General features: G+C 54.7%; 11 protein-coding genes across 11 annotated transcripts; 6 read left to right on the top strand and 5 right to left on the bottom strand.

Moving 5' to 3' along the window:
* Nucleotides 1-336: 336 nt before the first annotated feature.
* Nucleotides 337-2,160, top strand: WHR41_03041 (uncharacterized protein; the record flags this gene model as incomplete). The annotated part of the gene is made up of 3 exons (XM_069371647.1): nucleotides 337-484; nucleotides 550-965; nucleotides 1,014-2,160. The coding sequence occupies 3 exons, from the start codon at nucleotides 337-339 to the stop codon at nucleotides 1,578-1,580; spliced, it is 1,131 nt and encodes a 376-aa protein (XP_069231449.1). The 3' UTR covers nucleotides 1,581-2,160.
* A 2,291-nt stretch (nucleotides 2,161-4,451) lies between these two features.
* Nucleotides 4,452-5,489, bottom strand: WHR41_03040 (uncharacterized protein; the record flags this gene model as incomplete). Its single annotated transcript, XM_069371646.1, has 1 exon — nucleotides 4,452-5,489. The coding sequence occupies one exon, from the start codon at nucleotides 5,487-5,489 to the stop codon at nucleotides 4,452-4,454; it is 1,038 nt and encodes a 345-aa protein (XP_069231450.1).
* A 1,399-nt stretch (nucleotides 5,490-6,888) lies between these two features.
* Nucleotides 6,889-7,449, bottom strand: WHR41_03039 (mitochondrial 54S ribosomal protein mL59; the record flags this gene model as incomplete). Its single annotated transcript, XM_069371645.1, has 1 exon — nucleotides 6,889-7,449. One exon carries the CDS (start codon nucleotides 7,447-7,449, stop codon nucleotides 6,889-6,891), a length of 561 nt encoding a protein of 186 aa, XP_069231295.1.
* Nucleotides 7,450-7,636: 187 nt separating this feature from the next.
* PUP3 (Proteasome subunit beta type-3) lies at nucleotides 7,637-8,761 on the top strand. Its single transcript, XM_069371644.1, has 3 exons — nucleotides 7,637-7,851; nucleotides 7,905-8,253; nucleotides 8,311-8,761. The coding sequence occupies exons 1-3, from the start codon at nucleotides 7,830-7,832 to the stop codon at nucleotides 8,558-8,560; spliced, it is 621 nt and encodes a 206-aa protein (XP_069231294.1). The 5' UTR covers nucleotides 7,637-7,829; the 3' UTR covers nucleotides 8,561-8,761.
* Nucleotides 8,762-8,894: 133 nt separating this feature from the next.
* On the bottom strand, nucleotides 8,895-9,428 carry WHR41_03037 (uncharacterized protein; the record flags this gene model as incomplete). Its single annotated transcript, XM_069371643.1, has 1 exon — nucleotides 8,895-9,428. The coding sequence occupies one exon, from the start codon at nucleotides 9,426-9,428 to the stop codon at nucleotides 8,895-8,897; it is 534 nt and encodes a 177-aa protein (XP_069231297.1).
* Nucleotides 9,429-12,899: 3,471 nt separating this feature from the next.
* Nucleotides 12,900-14,066, bottom strand: WHR41_03036 (uncharacterized protein; the record flags this gene model as incomplete). Its single annotated transcript, XM_069371642.1, has 1 exon — nucleotides 12,900-14,066. One exon carries the CDS (start codon nucleotides 14,064-14,066, stop codon nucleotides 12,900-12,902), a length of 1,167 nt encoding a protein of 388 aa, XP_069231296.1.
* Nucleotides 14,067-14,443: 377 nt separating this feature from the next.
* On the top strand, nucleotides 14,444-14,809 carry WHR41_03035 (uncharacterized protein; the record flags this gene model as incomplete). The annotated part of the gene is made up of 2 exons (XM_069371641.1): nucleotides 14,444-14,573; nucleotides 14,627-14,809. Exons 1-2 carry the CDS (start codon nucleotides 14,508-14,510, stop codon nucleotides 14,807-14,809), a joined length of 249 nt encoding a protein of 82 aa, XP_069231299.1. The 5' UTR covers nucleotides 14,444-14,507.
* Nucleotides 14,810-14,859: 50 nt separating this feature from the next.
* mri1 (Methylthioribose-1-phosphate isomerase) lies at nucleotides 14,860-16,281 on the bottom strand. Its single transcript, XM_069371640.1, has 2 exons — nucleotides 15,728-16,281; nucleotides 14,860-15,677 (listed from the first exon to the last, which is right to left on the bottom strand). The coding sequence occupies exons 1-2, from the start codon at nucleotides 16,231-16,233 to the stop codon at nucleotides 15,014-15,016; spliced, it is 1,170 nt and encodes a 389-aa protein (XP_069231298.1). The 5' UTR covers nucleotides 16,234-16,281; the 3' UTR covers nucleotides 14,860-15,013.
* A 295-nt stretch (nucleotides 16,282-16,576) lies between these two features.
* WHR41_03033 (uncharacterized protein) lies at nucleotides 16,577-17,425 on the top strand (the record flags this gene model as incomplete). The annotated part of the gene is made up of 1 exon (XM_069371639.1): nucleotides 16,577-17,425. One exon carries the CDS (start codon nucleotides 16,577-16,579, stop codon nucleotides 17,423-17,425), a length of 849 nt encoding a protein of 282 aa, XP_069231301.1.
* Nucleotides 17,426-18,808: 1,383 nt separating this feature from the next.
* WHR41_03032 (uncharacterized protein) lies at nucleotides 18,809-20,947 on the top strand (the record flags this gene model as incomplete). The annotated part of the gene is made up of 1 exon (XM_069371638.1): nucleotides 18,809-20,947. The coding sequence occupies one exon, from the start codon at nucleotides 18,809-18,811 to the stop codon at nucleotides 20,945-20,947; it is 2,139 nt and encodes a 712-aa protein (XP_069231300.1).
* Nucleotides 20,948-22,738: 1,791 nt separating this feature from the next.
* otaA (Ornithine aminotransferase) lies at nucleotides 22,739-24,893 on the top strand. Its single transcript, XM_069371637.1, has 2 exons — nucleotides 22,739-24,317; nucleotides 24,513-24,893. Exons 1-2 carry the CDS (start codon nucleotides 23,073-23,075, stop codon nucleotides 24,642-24,644), a joined length of 1,377 nt encoding a protein of 458 aa, XP_069231303.1. The 5' UTR covers nucleotides 22,739-23,072; the 3' UTR covers nucleotides 24,645-24,893.
* Nucleotides 24,894-25,718: the final 825 nt, after the last annotated feature.

Below are 25,718 nucleotides of genomic sequence, written 5' to 3'. Positions count from 1 at the left end.
TTCATCGGTGAGCCAATAGTAGCACCCAAGCGCTGTCTCGGGGATGGGCTCGCAGGTGGCTCCTCTCATGGCTGCATATCGACAGGCACCGTGGCTCTTCTGATTGCCCAGGACGGTGGAGCGTAAGACACTACCTGATCACTTTCCCTACCCTGTTGCCTCCACCACAACATTGACTGGTCGCCACCGGTCTTCCAATAGCAGACCCCAGGTGCGCTTTCAAGCACATTGCATTGCGCGACATTGCATGCTGCATGGTGCACTGAAGACGCGAGGACGAAGAGCCCCCTGGAAATCTCGACTCCATCGCAGCATATATTCCCTCGATGTCCCTGGATGCATTGCTTGCGACCGCTGCGTTTCCCACTCTACGGCGATTTGGTCGTCACTACAGAGGTTATGACGAGCAAAAGGACTGCTGACCTGCAGCGCGAGCCTGTACAACCGAGCCGCTCACCTACATCAAGATCAGATGCCAGCAGCAGTGAGTCCCAACGACTTTGCTTTTTCCATAAGATGTCGTGTGGAGCGATACTGACGGTTTGGCAGACAGCAAGGCTTCTTCTCCGACCGAAGCCTCGAAGGTCGACTGGCAGTTTCTGAATTTTACCCATCCATCAGAAGCAAAGACCTCGCAGCACCGCAAAAAAGTTCGAAGCCATGTCACAAAGCAACAGCATCAGCGCGAGCTAGCGCTCACAGCAGCAAGAAGGTCCAACAGTTACCACACTCGGACAGACAAAGAGGAGCCGCCACCGCAGCGAGCGCATGCGGCAACCACTCCTTCCAACCGCCCAAACCTGTCAGAGCTCCACGAGGGTCACTCTCAGTCGAGGCGGGGAAGCCCACGAGCTTCGAAATCCCCGTCGCCTAGTCCTTCACCGACGGCGCATACCCCACAGCATCAAGTTGTCTTGAATGACATCTACCCAGAAGCATGGCACCCATACGTAGCTCGCATACTGGTATGAAAATCCCCTGAGTGCCTCTATCGGCCCCACTAATGTTTGCAGGATCATTATCTCACGAATATGGCGGTTGATAATCCAGACCTCGATAGTCCTGATGCGACAGGTTTACTACGGACACAACTCTTCCCGTTCATCATGACCGACCCAGCGTCCGTTCACGCCATAATGCTGATGGCTGCATCACACTATGGCCGAGTGCGAGGAAGCAAATCGCACACGATTGACTTACTACAGCTCAGAGGCATGGCCATTCGCGAGGTCAACAACGCCCTAGCTGAGGAGGGCCGTGGCACCTCCGACCAACTGATTGTTGCTGTCGCCAAGATGGCATCTTTCGAGGCTCTTTTTGGCGACCGCTCCATCTGCAACACACACATGCAAGGACTCACTCGAATGGTCAGTCTGCGCGGTGGCTTACCAGCTCTTGGACTCGATGGTCTGCTGGAGCGACTCATTCTCTGGATCGACTCTAATACGTCTCATATTACTGGGAACAGGCTCTATTTCGACAAAAGCGCATTTCCTCCCTCGTCTCCTTTGGTCACTCATCCACAACCGGATCCTACTCGCTTTGCTGCCGGCGGCATATCGCGAAACTTGTTAAACTAGTATTCACGGCCCGTCTTTCGAATTTCCAAAACTCATGGATATTGTTATCCTCTCATTCTGGGGCGACCGACTTGCGGTGCTCTTAATTTTCCTTCCGGATCGTTAATCTTGGACGCTCAACCTGCATACCTCATCCACCTTTTCTTTGCCGCCGATTAAGTGATACGAGACTTCTGCTGGGTTGGAACGATGGCGGCTGCGCGGGCGTTGTTTGCGACGTGACGCAATATTTACAGGAACTGGGCCTGGCCATAATGTTGAGTAACGATAGCCGATGGTAAAAGTCAGGAATTATTGGTTTGCCATCGATCTGTGCTCGGCCCTTGACTAGTGAGCCAGAGCCGACTTTCGTTATTACCGTTAGGTACTGAGACATGATTCGTGAAGAAAGGCTGATACTTCGCTTGACTGTGGATTCGCGGGAGAACACCCGCACCTCCTCAGCGCTCGCCCGAAAGTTTAGATTATAGGGAGACCTTCAGATGTTCCAGGTGTTGAATAATTAGAGTATTCTTCCTTTCCATGTCTTATTAATATCGACCTACTAATTTGGCCGTCCGGAAGAACTCAATGCCACAGATTTTTGGTTTGAGCATGGTTTCCCTATCTCGAGATCGGCGCCTCGGCGAGACGGCAACGCGGTTGCCTCTCTTCGAATATTGTGGCTTGCGCTCGGCAAGAAGGGGGTTGATGTAACTTTGACCCCGATCTCGGATCACTACCGCGGGCGATGGCTGAGCTGATTTGAAGATCTTCTTCGGCCATTGTCTGACCGATCGCTGCGATCGCCCGTCAGGGCCGATACAGTTCCTAAGCCCTCGCATCTGGGTGAGGGCAAGAGCAGAGCTCTTGAAAGCGAACGATTGACGTCAAAGCGCGCTTTGCGGTTGAAGGCCCGGTCATGTTCCGTTACGGCTCGAACTTCCATCCAGCTCTGCCACAGTCTCATCAGCCCTTGCTATGTTCTTCCGGACGCTGAACCTCTGCGTCGGTGTCGAGCGACGTCGCCCTAGGGCACCGTGCTCGCATGCTAACTTGTCGGCCCGAGCTGATCAGACTCCGAGCTTATCCCCCAAGTGGCATGCTGGCATGCGAATCATGTGGGCTCGATCCGACGATCTTGAGCTCCCCTGGCCGCTCATCTTCCGAAGGGCCCAGCAAGCTCCTTTGGCGTCCGGGATAATGATGTCGTGCACAGCGCCAGACCATATCCCGTTGTTGACTGGCAATCTGGGCTGAATTGCTTCGGGGATCTGTGCAAATCTCCGGCTGTGCGTGTGAGCCCCGGCCGGTACACTAATAGGGACTATCAAGAGTGGTGGCGGAAACGACTCCGCCTTTTCTGATTGGGACCAGAGGATTCATGAGGTGTCGATCGCTCGGCCAACTTTGCGAGCGAACAGCGCCCCATCCACACGTGGCCATTCGAGTCCACGCGTTGACCGTTTCGGCAAGCTACTACGGTAGGCTCGCCGGCACACCGATGCGACGCTAGCTGCTGCCACGCTGCAACCTACCGAACATTTGAGTGCTGTGACTTGTGCGTTTCACACGCGTTCAGCCAGCCACTGCAGCCAAGCCCTTGACTCGTGTGATCTCTCTCCAGGCCAAGTGCCGACCAGCCATGTACCCATTCACGCTCTGAACTCGACTGGAGTTGGGGGGTCCAGGATTTGACTTCTCGGTTCGACAACCGGGCCCCGAAAGTCATTGAGAACCTACATACGGCGACGTTCACAGCAGCAGCCCGCGTACAGTGATGCCATCCTGTGTACCAGGTGAATGAGTTGAGCGCCACGAGTCTGGACTCACGGGATGCGTTTGCGTTCCTTCTTGGCTCACCTTCCTCGTCGACGATCGACCGATGGGAGCATACTGGCGCACAGGCTTCTGCGAAACCGATCATGCACTCAAGCTGGCTGGACTCCTCGTATTTCGTCGTGTTTTCGGAGAGTCACAATCTGATACACAGTGATCAAGGATCCTGCGCGACAAAATGGTATTCATGTGGCCACTGGGGCTACAGGCGCTCCGCGGGATCAGTATGCAGCAGGCGACCTCGGTTCCTGCATCGGCTGCAAATCCTGCTCCAAGCGTTTCCCGGCGCGAGTCCACGACAGCCGCGTTTTCTATGGACAGCATGTTTCAGATCATCTGCTACATTGACACCCTAAGGAGCTAAGGACTCAGCAACTGTTATACTGTACATGCACGAAGGTCGGAGCGAGCCGCTGTCAAACCTGTCATCCACTACGTTGTGGGTGGGTCCACGACGCAGAACCTCACGGAGAGCCTAACGAGTCAAGTGACCCTCCAGATTGGAGGCACCCGCGAGCATGTCCGGTGCAGCTAGCTCGCCGCGCAAGAACCGGTCCTGCGGAAGCACTGGAGTTGTCGTGTGACGTTCTCTCATGTCTAGCCCTAAAGTAGCGCGATGACGGCCAAAGAAATTGCCCAAGAGAACGAGCGGGTCTTTTATACATCCCTGCTTTGAGGCCCTGAGCGGCCGCGTGGATGGCGCAACTTCTCTAAGCGAGCCTCCGTAGACAACAGTCTCAAAGGTCCGCCACGGCAGACTCCGTTGGCCAACACACGAAGAAAGATCTGATGATAGTTGAGCCACAATGAGACTAGGAAAGCCTCCTGAAGTTCCTTCATAGACAGGATTCAGAAGTCGATGCACGCGGCCCATTCGTTGCGAATGAAATGGCATATGGATCGTAGGTAGCGACGAGTATCGTATAGTAGAAGAGTGCCCACAAGATACCGCTCAAACTCTGCACAATCTATATGTCTGTTGGGAATCATCTGTCCTCCTGGCGCCAGGGTTACACGCAGCACGTGCCTCACGTGATTGACATTTTCCACGTGCTATGTTCGGCCTCTCCGACCGCTCACGCGCTGCGTTCTGCCGGTGGATTTACCCTCGGCGACCCTGGTAGAAGTCGCAGTAGCGTTGCCGGCAGTTGGCTTGTCCTTCGGACCCATAAGTGTCCAGATAGCAAAGCTCGCGGCACTGAGCAGGAAGTCGTAGCCGAGTGCTGTGACGGCCGGGTGATCACGGAGAGCTAGGAAGAGCATTCCTAAATCCCAGCCTTCTTGCACGGCCTGATAGGCCTTCATTCCCGACATGATCAATGCCGCCTTCAGGATAACTCTTTGTACTTCTTTGCTAGTAGCGCGATCAATCGTGGGCTTCTCACCCGCGCCAATGTGGCCTGCCTTCAGGAATAAGGGTGTCATGAGGGCGGCGCGAGCTGCCAGGATCAGTGGGATCAATCGATCCGTGCCTGCTACCAGTTGAGCGCATGCGAGACATAAGCAATAGAAACCAGCACTTCCGACGGCTGCGGATTTGTTGAAATGGATTTGATCGGCTTTCACAGGTGAGAAAACCAGAGCAATGTAGAACAGGTTCTGCGCGAAAGAAATAGGCAGGATCTGACCAAGGCAGAAAAAGGCCCACAGGCGAGGGACTTCTCTGTGCCTTCCTTCAGTCCCCATGTAGAAAAACATGGATAGTGTGGCTAGGAGAGCACTCTGAACCCAGATGAAACGAGCAGAGTCGCTTACGATGGCTTCCCCGAAGTCGCGGAAAAGGGTCGATCTCGTGGACCATTGCCAAATGCGGAGCGGCAGCTCGTTCGGTGGAATAGGTTGCAGTCCAATTGACCATTGGTTGAAAGATTGGATGAGGACTTCCAGCATGTTCCTCGACAACGTGGCGAAGCTGAGAACGGCGAGGGCGCTGAATATGAATACTTGTCCAGAGCTTTGCCTCTTTTTAGGCCGTTTCGATGCGGACAACGAGAGCAAAGTCCATGCAGTAATGCTCGTGAACACCAAGGCGAGGATAATGTATAGCCAGAAAATTGTGGCGCCCAAGTAATTCGATGGTTGCGAGAGCATTACCAGTGTCTGCTCTTCTGTGGACATTGTTGCAGTCGTCCTGAAGCTTGTTGGCGGCTCTCCACCAATGACGAACCAACTTGCGTGTTTCTTAATCTCCAGTCGTCCTACCGAGAGCAAATGTAAAAAGACTAGTCGGTGTCGGTGGTGGATATACAGCACATGGACAATTCACTCAAAAGAATTCGACCTTCACGCGTCCTCACGACACGTGACGTCACTGGTCGGCAGTCCCGTAACACATCAACTCGGTTTCATTCTACAACCTATGGTCGACTTCGATCTATCGCAATATACGATTTATTGAAGCAATTTCATTATACATCTCTTTTTTGAACGCTGCGTTTCCGGGCGAAGGTGTAGACGACTTGCCTGTCTCTAGGCTTACACATGACAAAATCTTCTAAGCAACATGCAACAACCGTAGTAATGAAAACAGATCACGAGAAATCTTCTAGATATACCTGGGCCAGTCAGAGCTTCATTGATAGTTTATGATTGAATGCGTCAATTCATGCCCAACAAAACAAATTGAATCCAGCTCTCAGCAAAATCATACGACGAGAGCATCATCATTCTGCCCGAATGGTTGCGGTGTGAATCGTTACTAGATGAGGTTTCTACCTTCGATTCAGAGCTCTCACCACCGTTGAATCTGTTCAAACGAGACGTGCCGCGTCACACTAAGCTCCTCGATCGATGATTTCGATGTTAGTGGACAAATTCTGGCCTAGGGCTTCGCTTCCTGCAATATGAGTATCAGAGATATGATTCCGGCGCAACCCCGATCGGCAAGTTGAATGCCAGCCATTTCTACACTATTCCCTGCGAAAAGCTGAGGATCTAGCTATCGTAGGCGTATATGCAAAGAAGACCCTATCCAGCACGGAAAGCCATTGACCGATGGTTACTTTTCCAATGGTTTACCGTCGATCTCCGAAGAACAGATCGATGAGGCGCTGCCTTCCTTTGGTCTTAGCCAAGCTCGGCAATCTGTCAACGGCCAGCTCATTGAGAAGAACTATACTTTCGGGCCCCTTGTATTTGAGCACTGCCAGTCATTGGGGACAGTGAGAGCATGAATGAAGGCATGTAGGAAGACTTCGGCGAACCAAGCACGTATTGTTCCAAGCCGGTGCCCCTGCGAATTGCTGCTAGACCAAGCGACTTTTTTAACCTCTTGCCGCTAGTAACTTGGCTCATCTGTGCTTGAAGCGTTCCTTGATCTCCGGGAACAAATACGCTCAGTGGGCTCAATCCTATCATTCGTACAGCTCTTATAGTACAGTAGCCACATATGTCTGCTCCTGCAGAATGCCTCTTGCTGAACACCACTCAGATGCTCCCGATCCATTAAAACGCCATGCCAAACACTGTGCAGCCAAAACCTTCAGCCCATTTATTTGGGCCACTTCTTCCAGCCACGGCCGTGGCCTCTCTCCTTCCATTGCCTGATCATCTCGGGCATGCCCTCCATCGCCTTCCTCCTGTCCTCCAGGCGGCCCTTGAGCGTGCGCTCCCAGAGCTTACCCTTGACCTTCTTGCCGATACCCGTGCCCTGTACCCTCAGGCCATTCTCAATGCGCTTCTGCTCCTTCACTTCGGGGTGTTTGGGCGAAAGAGGCATCAGAGGCAGGACATCGTGGGCCTTGGCGAGCTTGAAGAGCTCGGCTTGCCGGCGCAGCGAGTAGTGCGGTGCGTGCCAGTTGCCGGTGCGCGGGTTCTTGAAGGCGAGAAACGGATTGCGGTTGCGCGGGTATGTGTGTTCCGGGGGTGACTGGGCGGTTGTGGTGGTCGCGGTTGCATTAGGGTCCGAGGGGGATGTCGTTTCTGCGATTTGCACGGGCTCTGGAGTTGCCGTGGCGCCAGTGAGTGCTGCTGGCGGAAACCGGGTAAAAAAACGTAGAAGTCGTGGGTGCAGATCCTGCGCAAGGCGAATGTGTTGCTGTGTAGTTGCCATCTTGGACGACGGCGTGGTGCTGTGCCTGCAATTGACAGGGCGATGGGCAGTCGAGATGGTCTACGGGACTTTGGCGATGTTCGGCTCGGGAGTCTTGAAGCGGATGCGGATGCGGGTCGAGCCGTGGCAGCTCCAACTGCGCGCGTCAGAGCAGCTGCCTCCAGGTGCACCGCTGTCTATAGTGATCGAGCTACCAAATAGCAACACCACCAACCCGCCATCAGCCAACAAATTCGCTTTCCTCTCACGACAGACTACGACTTCTCTCGGCATCCTCCTGTACTGACGAGGCGCGAGCAACGAACACCTTAAGCCGGCTGTCATCAATCCAAGCCGTCTCGCTTGACGTCGGCAACCTTACACCACAACATCAGATCACCATGGCATCTCCCTTTTCCATAAGTAAGCGCACTTTCGAATGATTGCTTACGATGCGATCGCTAACAACACCCCAGACGGCGGCGCTTGCGTGGCCATGGTCGGAAAGGACTGTGTCGCCATCGCCTGTGACCTGCGCCTCGGTCTCCAGGCCCTCACCGTCAGCAACAACTTCCCCAAGATCTTCCAGTACGGCTCGCAAGTCCATCTCGGCCTCACGGGCCTCGCGACAGACGTCCAGACGGTTTCCGAGCTCTTCAGATACAAGCACAACATGTACCGGTTACGGGAAGAGAGGGACATCAGCCCGCAGACGTTCGCGAACCTGGTCAGCAGCAGTCTATACGAGAGGAGGTTCGGTCCGTGGTTTGTGAGCCCGGTCGTGGCGGGCATCAACGCCACTGATGGGAAGCCTTTCATTTGCGGGTACGTACAAGACAAGATGGATCGTCGTTGGATCACGAGCTAACATTAGACAAACAGCTTCGATAGCATCGGCTGCATCGACTTTGCGAAGGACTTCATCGTTGCTGGAACTGCCTCCGACCAGCTTTTCGGTACTTGCGAAGGTCTTTGGGAGCCCAATCTCGAGCCTGATGACCTCTTCGAGACGATCTCCCAGGCTCTTCTCAACGCCGTCGACAGAGACGCTCTCTCCGGTTGGGGAGCGCACGTCTACATCATTGAGAAGGACAAGGTTACCAAGAGGCTGTTGAAGGGCAGGCAAGATTAGAGGGGTGTGTCGGGAAACGAGCATGCACGATCAGGCGTTAGGTGGGCTCAATCAAGTCCGGGCCGATACAGTCACACGACAGAGAGCAAGAGCTTGCATGTATCATAGACCGGTGTGCAAAGCGCATGGCGAGGCGTTTCAGGCGCAGCTTGCCATCGGAAGGTGATTAAAAGAGCGATGAAATGAATACATCTAACACTACTGAGCAATTGACGTCAAGGCCCCATTTCCATGCCGCCAGAACGTGTGATGACGATCCCACAGCAAGCAAACATTATGAGATCGGCCCGGCAGTCATTACACGTATAGCACGTTCTTGGCCATTTCCTTCAGATCAACCTTCGAGAAGTCTGCTAAACACGCTCTGAACCTCATTCCAGGAACGCTTAGCTTTTTGCCGCTCAATCTTAGCCCGTTCAGAATCCTTCGCGTGCTTGCCCAGTTCTTTGGCGTGCGCTTCAAGCTTGTCGGCAGCTTGCTGCTTCCATGCTTGCATTCTTGATAGGTATTGTTCGTACTCCCTGGCTTGCGCTTGTTGCAATTCTGTGACTATGATTTCGCCGCGTCGACGATAGTCCGCCACGATGTCTCGATCGGCCGTATCCCTGTCGACCAAGTGCCGCACAAGCTTGTGTGAGGCAATCACCAGCGAGTCGAAAAGGCGGGTTTGGTGGGGCTTCAAGGCGTTGCGCCAGTCGCCTACGTCCTCGATGATCTTCTCGGCATGCCTGGTTGTGCTGCTGTCAGATGCCTTGCTAGAAGCCGGAGAGCTTGTGATGTCTTTGAACCCATCGTCACGGTCGTCCATCCGATCCAGAAGGGTCTTTTCAGGGTCGTCATCTTCCTCCAGTGGTTGGTCGCCGTCCATATTCTCGTTACTAGAAGTGAAACCACGTAGGCGGAGTTTTTCTGCGAGCTCTGACATGGGACCAGCCTTTGTGGGCTTTTGTGTATGGGATGTAATGAAAGGGTTGTCCGTGGCTTTGATCGAAGAATTTGCTTTCAGTAAGCGCCGAGTGACCGGACCGGACGCGTTTCTAATGAGTGCTTTAGGAGTTCCCTGATCAGCTGACAAGCGAAGCTCCCCATTGCTCGACCTGTGTCTAAGCTCACCGGAAGACCGCGCGGCAGGTAGAAGGGCGAAAATGAGAGGGCCTGGGAATTCTCGATCATCAGGAACGGAAGGGCGATCGGATGACAAGCCGGTTTGTTGCGAAAACACCTCTAATGCGGTCGCCTGTTTCGGTACGTGCAAATTCTTTGGGTAAGGGCTTCCTAGAAGGTCAACTCCATTTGAGTTTTGAGCAGATCGACGAGTTCGCCGGTCTCGTTTTTGAGCCGCGCCCTGATCATCCTTCGCAAGGGCCGTAACACCGACATGTGGTGATTCCAAGATATAAGTTCCAAGCCCGGGGCTGTTGCTTCGACCAAGATTTCGTTCTTGATTCGTTTGCAATGACTTGGCTTTCTTCGACACCAGCACCGGAAAGTTGTCTGTGCCCCGTTTCCGAGTCTTCTCTGCAGAGTGCGGTTCGCCTTTTTCCGGTGAACTCATATTTTGGTCTTCCATGCGCAGGGGTGGGTATGACCTTCTGAGTGACTCAGAACTGGTCCTTTCCGCTTCATGAATGTCTGAAACATGGGCGGTGCAGAACGCTTCAGCCTCCTGTCGCTCTCTGTTTCCTGTCTTGTGCTTCAGTGCAACCCTCTTCGGCGGTGGCATCGCAACTTGGGATGTAGTGCGCAGCTTGTGCGCAAATCGGTTCCCGCGGTCCTCTTCAATAAGCGTTGGGCCTTCAAAATCATCTCCTAGACACAGCGGGTCAACATCGCGTTCGTCGTCAGCTGCGTCTGACCGATGAATGTTTTCACCAGCTTCGCAATCTTTTCCCAGCATCTTAGCAAGAGCAGTATTCTTTCCATTCTGCAAGAAGGCACTGAAGACGTCGTCGTTTCTAGTATCTGTATTGTGAAGTCCTTTTGTTATTTGAGTAGGTGCGAGAACCTTTTTGGCAGCGTTGAAATCTGCTGGAAATGGCGTCTTCGCCAACATGTTTGTTGCATCACGGATGAGCAGGGCTTTGGAACGTGGTTTTCCGTCACTTGAGTTGTGCTTCGAAGATTTGTCCTTACGAAGCGATGCACTGCCCTGATTTTGTGGTCCCTTCTTGCCGAAGGCAATGATGGTAGGCTTGTCAAACACAGGAGTGTATTCTGACCTCTTCATATAGGTAGGACCAGGCGGCGAAGATTGCATTACAAACGGTGTTTGTAGCCTCCCCTTGGCTTCCGGAACACGGAAACTATGGGAAGCATCTGCCGTTGCTTGTTTTAACGGGGTTGAAGTCCTTGAAGATGAGCATGAGCTGGACCTATCACTTTGATGTATCAAAATGGCGTTGGTCTGAGACGATCCAACCCTATCCTGCAGCCGCCGTCGAAACCTGGTCTGCTGCGCTGAGGCCTGACGTGATCGCTCTTTGGTAGACTGGGCCTGCATCCTTTGCCTCGTAGGCTGGATCTTAGCTGTGGGCGGTTTCGATGCTTTTGAAAGACTCCGCTTGGACCTGGTCGTCTGGACAGCATTTTCTGTAACATCAGAGACATGTTGATCTCGTACTGATTTCCTCCCACGTGAAGCGGACCTGGCGGGACGCTTCAACATTCCGGGACGCTTACTTGGCTGAGAACGATCCGGCACATGTCGACTACGCGGTGCGGTGTGCTTTGTCTTTGTTGAAGCTTGCAATTCTCTCTTGTTGAGTTCATCTCCTTTGCATTCTCCGAACGAATCATTGGGTCCATCTTCAGGCGCTGCGCGTGCATTTGCAACCTCTGTCTTTGCATCTGCCTTGAAAACAGATCTGTTCGCTTTCATGGAGCGTAATTTGCCACTCGGTAATCCTGTCTCTTTTTGCTTCGAGTGTGAGTCAATTACGGTAGATTTCGAAAGCTTGACCTCGCCTTCTTCCACCCTTCTGGTAACACTGTTCCTCGTCTTTTTGGTGAAGACCATCGAGGCGTCACTTTCGGGCTCGCCATCACTGTGAGCCAATTCATCGTCATCTGTTTCGATGTTCGTCGATCTCAGCTTTGCCAAAGCAGTCTGCTTTGCTTTACGCTGGGGATGGCCACTCGTAGTATTCGGAAGGACTTGTTCCTGCTGGAGCCGCGATTTTGACTCAGCTTTAGCCGGGGGATGCCTCTTTGCGAGCTTACGCGAAGGGTCAGGAGGTTTCGTATCAGAAGTTGTTTGGTTGTAACTCGTTGCGCTGTCCGCTTGGAAGAGACCAGTCTCTGGGGCTGCAGTGACAACACCACCCTGCTCAAGGGACGACGTGTTTTCCACAACCTTCTCACGAGGAGAGATGGGACGACTGGCGCCTTTCTGCGATATTCCCGGCTCGTAGCCAGCGACATCGTTCCGCTTTTCTTCAAGTGGTTCATGCATGTTGCTGTTTGGGGCTTCGGGCCGTCCATGTGCTGTGCTTGACGTGCTCCTAGAAGAGGCCTTGACATTCTTAGTCACGGCTTGGACTTTCTTGGATAAAGCCTCCCGCGGTTTTGAGAGTTTGCTGTTGTTCCGTCGGCTTGTCGGGGGGCCATGACTTGAATACTCCAGTGGCTTCGTAACAGGTATCGCGCCCTCTTGAAGAAAGAACTCGATTGGATTGTGGGAAGGCGCTGCTGGTCGCTGTCAGGTGTTAGCGCCGTCTCATCGTATATGAACACATGTCAGCCTGCAATCACCTGCTCTGAAGCTACAACCTCCTTCGCTTGCAGTTTTGCATCAAGTTTGACTTTGGCTTTTGGGCTCAACTCGTATAGCTCGTCGCCAGAATCCTGGTGAGCCGGAGATAATCGGCCAGGCTGTGTTTCATTCTGAAGTGACTCTTTGTAGGAGTCCTCAACAACATCTGTCGGCTCTGCCCTGAAGTCATCCCTCTCAAGATCTTCCGCGCGCATTACGGGCGAACGCTGTACGATTTCATGAGGATCCGGCGCTGAAACGGGCGAGCCAGCTGTGCTTATGTGATCTTCACTGACATTTAGCAACATGATGCTTTGGCAGGAACTGTACTGATCCGCCATTGCGATGCCTCTGATGGCCGGCCGATAAAGAAGTGGAGGGTGAAATTGAAGCAAGGCTGCGATAGATGGTCGCGTTGCTGTCGGGTTTGGCAAGAGCGATGGATGCGCGTCGCGAACGCGCTCCTCCCTCGAACGCTCAACCGGGGCGAGAACAAGACGAGCCGTCCATAATTGGACATTAGATGGTGCTTTGGGGTGTACAATAGAATGAAGAAATTCAAAGCTCGTAAAATACCCACAGAATGTATCATGACTTTGCTATAGTTGCGCCCTGTTCGATATCGAGGAGAGGTTGTTCCGCACCATCTCCTGCATCAGCCCGACGCATTTCAGCATCCGGCGCCTCGTCGCCACCATCAGGAATCGACCTTTCTCCATCCCCGAACAAAGGCTCAAAGAAGCGATCATAGCTGTTCCAGCTGGCCTTGAAGATAGCAGCAGTCAATGCCTTCAGCCAATTGGGGATGACGCCATTTTCGTCTGCAAACATCCTCCCGAGAGCGAAGATGAGCATGATGAATGGGACCCACAGGCTCGAGAAAATGAACTGGCCCATTCGCTGTTTCTGCGTCGTCATCGTGTAGGGATGGATGGCGCGGAGATAGTCTTGGTACTCGTAAGGCAAAGCGCATTCCGCCGCACCATCTGTGATCAATTTGAGATATCTCGCCGAAGCTTGCGCATAGCTCGTGTCAGGACGCTGGAAGCGACCGCCGTCCTTTGGTGGCTCCTCACCCGGAACCGTCGCTGGCGCGAAGAGAGTGTGCGCTTTGAACGGCGGAGTAGTGGGATTTTGAGGAATAGCACGCGCAGGATCGGAACCATTGAGTGGGTGGCAGTCGACTAGAATATCTTGATAAGACGAGCCGCCGCCCTCAGTCGCTATGATGTGCGCGTAATCTTCGGGCGTGACCTCGTAGACGACGCCGATAAGGCCCTTGTGCCACCTGTCTTTCCGATAGTGAGGCTTTCCTTTACGCTGATATGACGGTTCGGACTTTTCACTAAGGATTGCTGGCTGGCTATCATGCGGAGGGTCGTTCTCCGGATTCCTGCGAGCAGTATTTGCGAAACAAGGCTCCACATACGGTACTCCCGGTAAGTCGAACGTAAGACGAAGCGAAGGGATCTGGACATTGACCTGCGAGAGAGGTTTGATGCCACGTTTCCCTCTGAATGTCTCGATGGAGAGATTCGAACCGTATGCGAGATACAACACTGTCCCTCTCTTCGATTCCGACTGGCGATATTCACAAAAGTCTTCGGGCGTCGATAACGTAGCTGCAGTCATCTTCTTTTCGGGGTGTTGTGAAGATTTTTCGACAACCATGCTGTAATTGGATTGCTCAAACCGTCGTGCAGATGCCGATGCTCGATCAGGTCCGGCAAAGGTGGCAATTGTTGGAAGCGCCATGGTCGGGCCTGGGTGATATAGTATCTGAGCACGAGCGATGACCTCCTTGGCGTTGATACTATGGAATCCAGCCAAGTCTACTCAGACGAAACGTCACGAATATGAGCAATGCTAGGCAGAAGTGACAGACGAAACGGAGATGGAATGGGCGTGCTTACCAAAGCATCATCATCGAGGGCGGAAACGGGAACAGATGCTTTTGGCAGGCCGCGGTGTGGCTGATAGAAGGTGTGTGTCATTGGTCATCTATCTACTAAGATCCACAGAAGGTGTAGGAGCTTCCTCGGGAGCTCCCGGCCCTAAGCCTCATAGAGGCTGTGGCCTCCGGCCACAGCGGCAAGCGGAGGTTCAACACTCCGACTACTGACTCGCGGTGCATCACTCAACATCAGTGCTTCATCCGTCGATTCATGTGCTTTGACCTAGAATTGATAGGAAGAGATGGCACCCGAAAAGCCAGTTGCTAGCGCTGATGCCAATGGCTCCGACGAGGCGGACCTGGCTAAGGTACGAATAACCCTGTCCCACATCCCGTCAGGACACCGCACTCACATATTCAGGCTTTCCAAGAGCTAGCCAAGGGCGAGCAAACCGCCACTGCACTCGAGAACCAGCTCACGGCCATGGAAGCGAGGATTGAAGAGCTGCTAGCACAGGCCGAGAGAAATCAGGCGGACACTCAGGCTACGCAAGAGCAGACAGATACCAAAGACGGAGGCAAGGCTGAAGGGGCCTCGCGATGAGCGCCCTCGAAGCACCACCAAGCAACGCGACTTGCCGCTGAGATTACGAGTTACGGGCTACGAAGCAGATACATTCTACCGACTTATGATAATGATGATTGGCGACACGGATATCTAGGTCGTGCGCGAGCGTCGCGAAATGGCGCGTGATCGACTGGCGACGAAATGAGACTAAACGCTATGCGAGGTTGTGGAAATACTGCTCTACAAGCCGCCAACAGTGTTGGGTTTCACCCCCTCGTTCTTGGCCTCCATGGCAAGCGTCAGGTCAAACTTTCCGTCCGAGCCCTTCTCGACCACGCCCACCTCAGTGATAATGCCGTCAATCAACTCCGCAGGTGTCACGTCAAAGGACGGGTTCCAGACGTTGATACCGTTTGCGGCAATGCTCACGGTTTCCACCTGCGCAAGGTCCAGATCTACACCGTCGAATCTCGGGCCCTTGACAAAGGTCATCTCCTTTCCAGGACGCTCCTCGATCACGATGTCGGCTCCAGAAGCGGTGGAGAGGTCGATGGTTGTGCGCGGTGCTGCCACAAGGAACTTGACGCCATGGTGCTTCGCAGTGATGGCTAGCTGATAGGTACCGATCTTGTTGGCGGTGTCGCCGTTTGCCGCCACGCGATCTGCGCCGACAACGATTGCGGCGATATTCTCAGAGGGACCCCTAAGACGGAGCAGAGCGGACGCCATGGAATCCGTGATCAGGGTCGATGGGATTTTGTCATGCACAAGCTCGAATGCAGTCAGGCGAGATCCCTGGTTGTACGGCCTGGTCTCGGTACAGAAAGCATGCTTCAGAGATCCGTTGGCGTGAAGAGAGCGAACAACACCCAAAGCCGTACCGTAGCCTGCGGTGGCAAGCGAACTGGACATACTCAGTACACAGACAATGACAGTTGCATAACTTCTACATACCCTGTGTTGCAATGCGTAACGACGCTCACCTGTCCACCTCCAGCCTTCTTCGAGATCCACTCAGCACCGTGCTGTCCAATCGCTTCATTGTCAGAGACATCGTCAATCAGCATACGGGCAGCAGCGTCGCAGTAAGCTTTGGAGACGGCAGTCCCGTCGCTGTCCGGCTTTGACGCCGCGTTCGTGACGATTTTCTCCAATTTACCAGCAGCGTCCGCCAGGTTGACAGCAGTCGGGCGGCTGGTGACGAGGTACCTCAACTTCTCAACGATGAAAACCTTGACTTCTTCGGCAACATCAGAAGTCTTGTTGTTCTGAAGCTCCACGGCCAACGCCAGAGCGGCGACTATGGCAATCGCAGGCGCTCCACGAGTGCGCATGTCCTTGATGGCATGCCAACCATCCTCGGAGCCGCGGACCTCGTCATACTCCTCCTGATGAGGCAGTTTGAGCTGGTTGAGAATCTGCAGGCTACCAGGCTGGTAGCGGATCGCTTCGAGCACCATCCTTGAAATCGTGGAAAAATACTTATGATCGTCTCAACAACAGCCAGCCGGGCCCTGCAGACCGATGCGTCAGGTAGCCGCCCAAAGCTTTTCCCTTCATGTTTCGAGCGGGACGGCGAGTGCGGTGCGCGCCGCTAGCGGCCGTCTGGTGACGCCATGATTTAGTGGGACCCTGGATCTGGCTGATCTGTTGCTCGTGGGCACAGACGGATCGATGCCCGTTGTGGAAGTTCAGATACATGACGTTTGGTGACATTGGGAGCTCTTAATTTTAAAGTGATTCGCGCTCCTCGCCAGACTCAGCTGTTTCAACAAATTTTCCCATTCCTTCAAATCCCTCACAATGGCTTCCTCGCTCTCCCTCCACTCCACGCTCAAGCTCAAGTCGGGCACAGCTATCCCACGCCTAGGATTCGGTGTGTGGGACTCGCCTGCACACCTTACAACCCAGTCTTGCCTTTCCGCTCTTAAGACTGGCTACAGACACATCGACACCGCACAGGTCTACGGCAATGAGGCTGAAGTGGGCAAGGCAGTCCGCGAGTCTGGACTCAAGCGCGAGGATATCTTCGTGACCAGCAAGGTCCTCAAGCCCGCCGACGACGACGAGTCGACCTACAAGAAAATCCTCGAGAGCATTCAGAAGATCGACGGTGACAATGGCTACCTCGACCTCATGCTCATCCACAACAGCACCGCCGGCCCCGACGGTGTGAAGATGATGTGGCAAGCCATGGAGAAGCTGCAGGGCGAGGGTAAGCTGAAGGCCATTGGCGTCAGCAACTTCGGCATCGGCAACATCGACCGCATGAAGGAGTATGCCAAGGTATGGCCGCCTGCGGTCAACCAGCTTGAGCTTCACCCGTGGCTGCAGCAGCGCGAAATCGTCTCGTACTGCCAGAAGAACGGCGTGGTGGTCGAGGCATACTGCCCGCTGGTGCGCAACCAGAAGGCCAACGATCCGGTGCTCTCAGGTATTGCGAGCGAGCATGGAAAGAGCACGGCCCAGGTTCTGCTGAGATACTGCCTGCAGAAGGATTGGATACCTCTTCCGAAGAGTGACAACTCCGAGCGTATTGCACAGAACGCGGACGTCTACGGCTTTGAGTTGACCCAGGAGGAAATGTCGCAGCTGGACGCACAAAATACCGAAGGCAGTGGCTCGCTTGTCATGGCTGTCAGCAATGAGTGAACGATTATCACGTAGAAAGGAATTTAAAAGTTAGATGAATGTTCGATCGACTCTGGTTTCAGGGGGAATACTTCATAGCCTTTCCTTCAAGCTCATGCTCACTTCTGGTGGGTAAAGTTTCTTGCAACTACCTTCGACATGGGTGACAAGCAGGCCGATCATCACATGATGAAAAGGTAATGCACGCTATGCAGCCCATCATTAGCTGCACGACGTGAGCATCGAATCATGGCCCCTGTCTGCAACCACATGCAGACAAGGGAATGCCACGTTCCGAGGGCAGATCAAAATCCTCCACAGTTCATGAAGGATCAGGGTCGGCTGGAACGAGGACGCCTACACGTCAATCGACCGCCATGGACGTGCAATTGCGGTACAATTCACGTCTATCGTTGGTAGCCACATGGCTCTTACACTGATACTGTCCCCCGTCTACGGTGACATCTGTCACTATACTGGGTCCACAGAAAAGTCGTAACAGAAGCACAAGCAACTACTACTGAGCATACTTCACCTTCGGTCGTTCGCCGCCTATAGATACTCCCCCTGCATTCTCAAGGATTGGGCGCGGATCACTTGCAGGGTTCAGCTCATAAGTCGAGAGACAGCTGAGTATTTTCCTGCTCGTCCAGACTTCGAGAAGTACTTAGACTTCAAGTGTCATAGACTCCCCACGACCTTGACGCATTTCCTGAGTGCTTTGGTTCTCATCGCCACAAGGCACCTCTGATCCGAGGTATCTTCCACGATCCTTCGACGCTTCTTGGGAGTACCACCCTCATTTCGGTCTAACCCTTTCATTGGCTGACGCCTCGACCGACTACTGCACGCCCCGAGTCACGCACGCGTATGGGGGAGGCGTCGCGTAAATTGAGCTGGAAGACGAGACGAGCAGGCAAGCTCTTCTGCTCGTATTGGCTCTGCGCATGGGAGACCGGGATGTGACAGGCTGAGACCAAGATAGATCGAGTAGAATCCACCACATGAAGTGTCAGATAGAGTCCGTTAGGTTCGGTAAGGATGAAGACTGAAGAGCCAACGTAAAGCTTATTATTGGCAGCACCGCCCTAGCGCCGTTGCGATTCTCCGCTTCCCCTGGCTGCGCTGGTCTCGCCTGGGCTTGAAGATGGCCCCCTCCACAACTGCCTTTTGCACTTCGTCAGCGACTGTAATCTTCCATGTAATCCGTGCCGCGCGGTCAACAGCACTGCGGCCGTGACACTCCTTTCGCCTCGTCATTTGTTCCTTCGCCCATCCGGTGTGTCGCGCCACCACACCCGCGCCCGCCCGTTGCTTGTATTTCTACCTTTGCCCGCCGACGCCGCACCTTGTCGCACGTGTCTTGCGCGACCGGACTCTCCGCCAGAGCGGAACACGAGAACCATGGCCTCGGCAATCTCCAAGCGACAGCAAGCCCGCCATGAGAAGGCGCTCCAGGACCTCATTCGCTCCGTTCCGGGTAACGACCGATGCGCGGACTGCAGCGCAAAGAATCCAGGATGGGCCAGCTGGAACCTAGGCATTTTCTTGTGCATGCGCTGCGCGGCCCTGCACAGGAAGCTGGGTACGCACGTCAGCAAAGTGAAAAGCCTGAGTATGGACACCTGGGGCACGGAGCAGGTGGACTCTATGAAGAAGACTGGAAACGCCGCTTCGAACAAGCTCTACAACCCGCAGAACGTGAAGGCTGAGATCCCTATTGATGTTGACGAGGTCGATGGTGTTCTGGAGAGATACATTCGGCAGAAGTACGAATACAGGTCCTTCTCGGGTGGTAACGGCGGAGGAGGCCAAAGGCCGGCCGCGGCGCAGCATTACACAGGCAGCACGAGCACGGGATCAGTTGGAGACGAACCGCCTCCTCTGCCACCGAAGCCGGGCAAGAAGTTTGGATTCAGTCTGCGTTCTGCGAGCTCGTCCTTTGGAGGACGCCGAAAGCAGGATGTTTTCACGCCTCCTCTTTCGCCGACATACAACGGGAGCGAGCGGGCAGCAGAGCCTATGGATGTTCAGTCGAGCAAGCCAAGCCAGATTTTCGGGATGAGGATAACGAGCGTGAGCAATAACTTCGACCAGAAGCTGGCGACTTTGCGCGACATGGGCTTTACGGATAGCAGGAGGAATTCCGAAGTTCTGAAGAGCACGAATGGAGTCCTGGATAGAGCCGTGGACATTTTGGCTGAGGAACACAAAGCGCCGACAAGGACAGAGGCGTCGAGTGCCAGGGCTTTGACGCCTGTGTCAATGAGCAGCTCTGGACTGAACGGTATCACGGTCGAAAAGAGGCGGCAGCAAGAGAACAAGGCGTCATCTGATCCGTGGGAAGCGCTGGACGAGCAGCAGACACAGAGGTCAGCCACGGTACCCTTACCTCAGACCAATACAAGATCCACGAGCGCCGCGATACCCACTGGAAACTGGAACCCTTTCCTGCCTCAAGCGCCAACACAGCAGCCGCTTGAGCAAAGTTTCCAGAACTTGCAGGTGTCTCAGCCAATGCCGGTACAGCAGCAGTACGCTCAACCGCAGAACGCTCAACCGCAAGCACAGTTTCAGAGCAATCCCTGGCAGCAACCCACCAACCCATGGGGCGGTCAGCAGATGCCGCAACAGCCTATTACCACCGCCGCGTATGGTCAACAATATCAACAACCGCAACAGCAGCAACAATCCATGATTTCACCTCAGCAAACTGGCAATCCTTTCCTCCGAACCTCGAGATCGCAGGTTTTCACGCCCAGCAACCCATGGGCGCAGCCTATGGAGCCGCAATCGCAGTCTCCGCCAACACAGAAGACCAGCAACCCATTCGGGATGTCATGGCAGCAGCAGCCACAGGCACCCGCTCAACCAAACTTCTTGCAGCAGCAGCCGATGATGCAGTCTCCTCAGCCAGTCTACGGCAAGCAGGAAGACTTTTTCAGTGCACCTCAGCAGCCACAAGTCCAGCAGCAACAGCAAATGTACCAGACACAGCCCATGGTACCTCAGCAGACCGCACGAACCCTGTCGCCTCAATCCACGCAAAACCCCTTCTGGCAGACGCAGCTGGCTCCGCAGCAGACAGGCATGCCCCAGCAGCAAGCACCGCAACAACCGCAGCAAATGGCGCCCCCACTCCAGCAGCAGCAAATGCAGCCGCAGCAGCAACAATTCGCCCAGCAACAATTTGCATCCAACCCACCACGCTCCGACAAATCCTCCATCCTCGCCCTCTACAACTACCCGCACCTCGCACCCCAGCGACCGCTCCAGACGCTCCCCGAAGACAGCATCCCCGCTCCCATGGCGGCTCCCCAGCAACAACAGCAGGCCTCGCAACTCCCCCAGCGCAGCGCCACGATGCCCCTTAGCGGCACGATGAACCCCTTCGCGCAGCAGCAGGCCCAGCCCCCGCCCGCCATGCACAGCGGCGGCACCAGGCACGTGAGCCACGAGAGCGCGGACTTCCAGGGCTTCGCGGGCAGCGGGCGACACAGCCCGGATGCGTTTGCGGGGTTGAGCGCAAGGTATGTGAGATGAGGATGAGGATGAGGACGAGGATGATGTATGGTTTTCTATTTGCTTGTTTGGATGGATTGGCATATGAATGAAAGCGGGGAAGAGTCGGAGAAGCTTCTTTTTCTCTTCGATTCTCTGGATGGGGTTCATGTACGATGGATTTTTCTTTTTTTGTTTGGCGCTTGCTTTTCGATTCTTCGATTCTGGAACGGCTTCCCTTCTTGTCTTCTACCCTTTTGACTACACCCCATTGCATTGGGACGGTTCCTTTTGTGTCGATTGAAGGACTTTGCTAGCATCGCCGTGCATCGCTTGGACCCTTCTTGGGTTGGAAATGATAAAAGCATATGTAGTCCAGATTGAAGTAGCATTATGCATTCATACAGTGATTTGAGAAGACGAGGTGTGCACAAGGCGTGACAACCTACCACACGGATCTTTGGGCAACGAGACATGCACTGGAGCTCTGGCGACGGCATTCGTCCGCACAAATGCTCGTCAGATGCTCGACAGCATTTCAAGGCATGTTCGATAGGTCCAAGCCAGACTAACAGACGCCCAGCGACGGGTACTTCACGTTCCACGAATTCCACTAAAGAATCAAAATAGCTACGGGTATGTTCGTCCTGTATTAGTCCTTGTACTCTGATAAAAACGCAGAGCGAAGGGTGGAGAAGACGCGGCGCTGCTAATCGCCGCCCCCAAGCGGGGGGTTTATCTTCCACTGATATGATGAAGTAAGCTGCCTGGCTATGTTTGGGAGCCAGGAAGCAGGCAAATCGTGGGTGACATTGTGCTGTCGTGTTCGTACTCGGAGGGAACCTGCTTGCGGAAGCGAGAGTCCTGGCGAGCGCGGTACCTACCTTGGCAGAGCAACGCAGCTTTGTGCTTTCGGCTCGCAGCGAGTGTGCGAGCGAAGGCACGAGGTGCTGTTGCTTGTTGGTGAAGAGAGGACGGTTCCGCCAGCGAAGTTCCGAAGAAAAGTAGAGCGACGGTGCAGGCACGGACCGACCGCGGAGGAGAAGCCAGACGCTTGGCGTGGGAGGCTGGCTGCACAAAATGCAATTCTCGCTTGCGCTCGCGAGCGCTTCCTTTTTCTCTCCTTACACACATTTCATAACGAAACGGAACGCATAATCAACCACTAGACCGTATTTCGATGGACTGGATGGTCATATTGGCGGGCCAGAACGAATCCCAGCGGCGTCTTTTAGGCCCCCTCGCCGAGTCTCCCCTTAACACCGGGATTCCGTGGCGAGGGCGGTCACCTGCGTTTTTGCCTCACATGCCATTTGTAGTGCTGTACGCTTTGTGATGCTTGCGTTTCAGCGTTTGCCAGAGTTGTTATTCCAGCATTGGTGTCCGAGCGACCTCGGCGAAAATGCCGGCGGCTTATGGCCACCCTTGTGCGGCTCACCAGCAAGCCAAGTCGTGCAACGGGTGGCTTGAATCCTCGTGTGGCCAGAATGTGATGTCTGGGGATGCAGAGATGATCTGATTTGCTGGGTACCTGCATGGGCGTGGGTGAGGCCACGGCCGGGCAGAGTAGTACACCTTGATGTCGGCTCGCACGTGAGAATCGCAGGCCAGCGCAGACGGCGTAGGTAGAACAACGACCAGAAGACTCTCGCCGGCGATACCGCAGCGTCGCGGCGCAACCGCCCAATCACACATTACGAGATTGCCGCGACTAAGCGGCGCGGTCATGGTGGAGCCACGGGCACATGACTATCGCGAGCGTATCCGGGCGAGAAAGTCTAGGGGTTGATATAAGTCATACGAATTCCCCTAAGTGCAGGCCGAGCCATCTCGCTGCCTCCTAAGCGCAGGAATAGCCAGACGACATTCCTTAAGCGCAGGTATAACCAAAATCCTCCGCGATTGGCTGCCGCGCGGTGGGGAGGGGCCCGTTTGCCATCGCCCACGCCGTGGTTGAGTTCTGTCGCCCTCGCCCGTCGCCTGTGGTATAAGATCTGGCGATCAACCCGCCGTCCAGTTCATTTTCCTTGATTCTCTCCGCGATAAGATTCACTCAAACTTCCCACGTGTTCCTCGCGCCAATAATTCACCGATATCCCCAGCATTTACCCCTCCACTACCCCACGCCGGCGCTCACTCTACTTGTATCTTCCGACAACCGCACAACATGGCACCCATGGCGGTCGAGACAAACGGCAATGGCGTCGACAGCAACCTCAATGCCAAAGCTGCCACATTCACACCGCCCACCCAAACCTCCTCATACCATGCTTCCACATCGAAAGAGGCTATGACCTCTGAGGCCGCATACGCCGCGCACAACTACCACCCTCTGCCCATTGTGTTCGCCAAAGCGCAAGGATGCAGCGTGTGGGATCCCGAGGGCAAGCACTACCTCGACTTCCTCTCTGCCTACTCCGCCGTCAACCAGGGCCACTGCCACCCGAAGCTGATCCAGGCGCTCGTGGACCAAGCCAGCCGTCTGACGCTCAGCAGCAGAGCATTCTACAACGATGTCTTCCCCAAGTTCGCCGAGAAGATCACCAGCATGACCGGCTTCGACATGGTGCTGCCCATGAACACCGGCGCCGAGGCCGTCGAGACCGCCGTCAAGATCGCGCGCAAGTGGGGCTACAAGAGTAAGGGCATCCCCAAGGACAAGGCACTGGTCTTCAGCGTCCAGGAGAACTTCCACGGCAGGACTTTCGCGGCGATCACCATGTCGACCGATCCCGAGAGCAGAGAGAACTACGGCCCTTACCTGCCTGGTGTCGGCGCCTACTGCCCGGCGACTGGAAAGGCGATTCCCTACAACGATGTCGAGGCGCTTGAGGCTGCCTTCGAGGCGCACGGCAAGGAGGTTGCTGGGTTCCTTGTCGAGCCCATTCAGGGCGAGGCTGGAATTGTGGTTCCCGACGAGGACTACCTGCGCCGTGTGCGCCAGCTCTGCGACAAGCACAATGTCCTCATGATGGTCGACGAGATCCAGACTGGTATCGCCAGAACCGGCAAGCTGCTCTGCCACGAGTGGTCAGGCATCAAGCCAGACATTGTCCTGCTCGGCAAGGCTATCTCTGGTGGCATGTACCCTGTGTCCTGCGTCCTCGGCAGGAAGGATGTCATGCTCACCATCGAGCCCGGCACCCACGGCTCGACATACGGCGGTAACCCTCTGGGCTCTGCTGTGGCTATCAAGGCACTCGAGATCGTGGAAGAGGAGCAACTCACAGAGCGTGCCGAGCGCCTCGGCGAGATCTTCCGTCAAGGCCTGCGCGACATCCAGAAGCAAGACCCCATGATCACCACCATCCGTGGCAAGGGTCTGCTCAACGCCATCATTATCGACGAGTCGAAGACCGGTGGCCACAGTGCGTGGGATCTGTGCATGTTGATGAAGGAGAAGGGACTTCTGGTAGGCCGTGCCCTCAAAATCGCTCATTTCAAGTCCTCCACTACCTCAGCTGCCCTGCCAACTGTGTCCATGGAGCCCATAGACCCCACCATAGGGTCCGGAACTACTGGACACACTGGTGCGGCTGCTGAGGAGAGGGCCACGACTGCGACCTCCGTCGATCGACCTGACGCTAACATAACGTTTCCTCCGCAGGCCAAGCCCACCCATCAGAACATCATCCGTCTCGCGCCGCCTCTTGTCATCGACGAGGACCAGATCAAGACTGCCCTGAAGATCATCGCCGAGGCCGTGAAGGAGCTCCCGACGCTCAAGAGCGAGAAGTAGGAGACTATCTTGCCAGCCGGCGATGTACACCTCCACCCTTTCGTCGAACACCAGGCCTCTGTTTTTCTTTGCGTTGATATCCAGTGTTTTTGGGGCGGCCATGCTTACAGGTGGTTAGAAGCCCTTTTGGCATAGATGCTGGCTAGATTCATTTCTTGTTCTAGGCACCTTAGCGACACCGTTACGCGACATGATACTAAAAGTTGATCAAGATACATGCTCACCAAAAGATTTTTTCCTTATAAAGAACGCATTTGTTAGCAAAGGCTCCGACAATCTTTCTCACCACATCATATTCTTTATATCGCGCGCATCCACCCATCTTTCTCGCACTCCCCAGCTTTGCCAAACTTCACTAACAAATTCACTACCCAGCCACAGTGAATGCAGCCGCCAGCAAAATCCTGACGCCGCTTTCACCCAGATCGATCGGCCCATCTCCCATTCATCAATCTCCTTTACCACAACCCAAGCCGAACATTCAATCATCGCCCATCAGTCACTTCCTGCCCAAAAAGACAAAAAGTCCTACGCCATCATGCCCGCGCGCCTGCTTAAATACCTCTCCGCCTCCTTCCCCCACCACCCATCGCCCCTACCCACGCAGCTCCCAATAGCGAGCCAAAGCACTCCCAAGCGCACGCATTTCCCACCATTACCGCTACCACCAGCATCACCAACAGCAATAGCACAGCCATTCTTCTTCTCAAGCATCCTCTACATATCATCCCTCCCCATCTCCCACATCCGCGCCTTCGCACGCGCCATGCCCGACCCGGCCGACGACAGGACGACGCCGCCGTTCCTTGAATACGTCCCGTCGTACTCGGGCGGCGGGTACAGGACGGGGAAGAAGAGGGAGCGCAATCTGGGGGTCGGGTTCTTGAGGGCGCAGGGCGGGGTGGGGAGGTGGAGGGAGGATTCGGCTTTTGCGATGTTGGGGAGGAAGGGGAGGAAGGAGGAAGGGAAGGGAGAGGGAGGGGTGGAGGAGGATGAAGGAGTCGAGGTGTCGCGCGAGATCGATTCTTCTCCGCTGGGGCCGATGGATGATTTGTTTGGGGAGGATCAGGATGT

The sequence above is a fragment of the Cladosporium halotolerans genome (genome assembly GCF_011745625.1).
Source record: "Cladosporium halotolerans strain TM138-S3 chromosome Unknown Sca7, whole genome shotgun sequence".
Classification (NCBI taxonomy): domain Eukaryota; kingdom Fungi; phylum Ascomycota; class Dothideomycetes; order Cladosporiales; family Cladosporiaceae; genus Cladosporium; species Cladosporium halotolerans.
This window is presented reverse-complemented; position numbering and strand designations above follow the sequence as displayed.

Bases quoted from the DNA above. Each gene is read 5' to 3' on its own strand.
- otaA (XM_069371637.1), top strand. From the start codon at position 23,073: ATGGCACCCATGGCGGTCGAGACAAACGGCAATGGCGTCGACAGCAAC. The intron at 24,318-24,512 runs GTAGGCCGTGCC...TTTCCTCCGCAG, and splicing joins TGAAGGAGAAGGGACTTCTG to GCCAAGCCCACCCATCAGAA.
- PUP3 (XM_069371644.1), top strand. From the start codon at position 7,830: ATGGCATCTCCCTTTTCCATAA. The intron at 7,852-7,904 runs GTAAGCGCACTT...ACAACACCCCAG, and splicing joins GGCATCTCCCTTTTCCATAA to ACGGCGGCGCTTGCGTGGCC. The intron at 8,254-8,310 runs GTACGTACAAGA...TTAGACAAACAG, and splicing joins GGGAAGCCTTTCATTTGCGG to CTTCGATAGCATCGGCTGCA.
- mri1 (XM_069371640.1), bottom strand. From the start codon at position 16,233: ATGGTGCTCGAAGCGATCCGCTACCAGCCTGGTAGCCTGCAGATTCTC. The intron at 15,678-15,727 runs GTATGTAGAAGT...GAGTATGTCCAG, and splicing joins GTTACGCATTGCAACACAGG to TTCGCTTGCCACCGCAGGCT.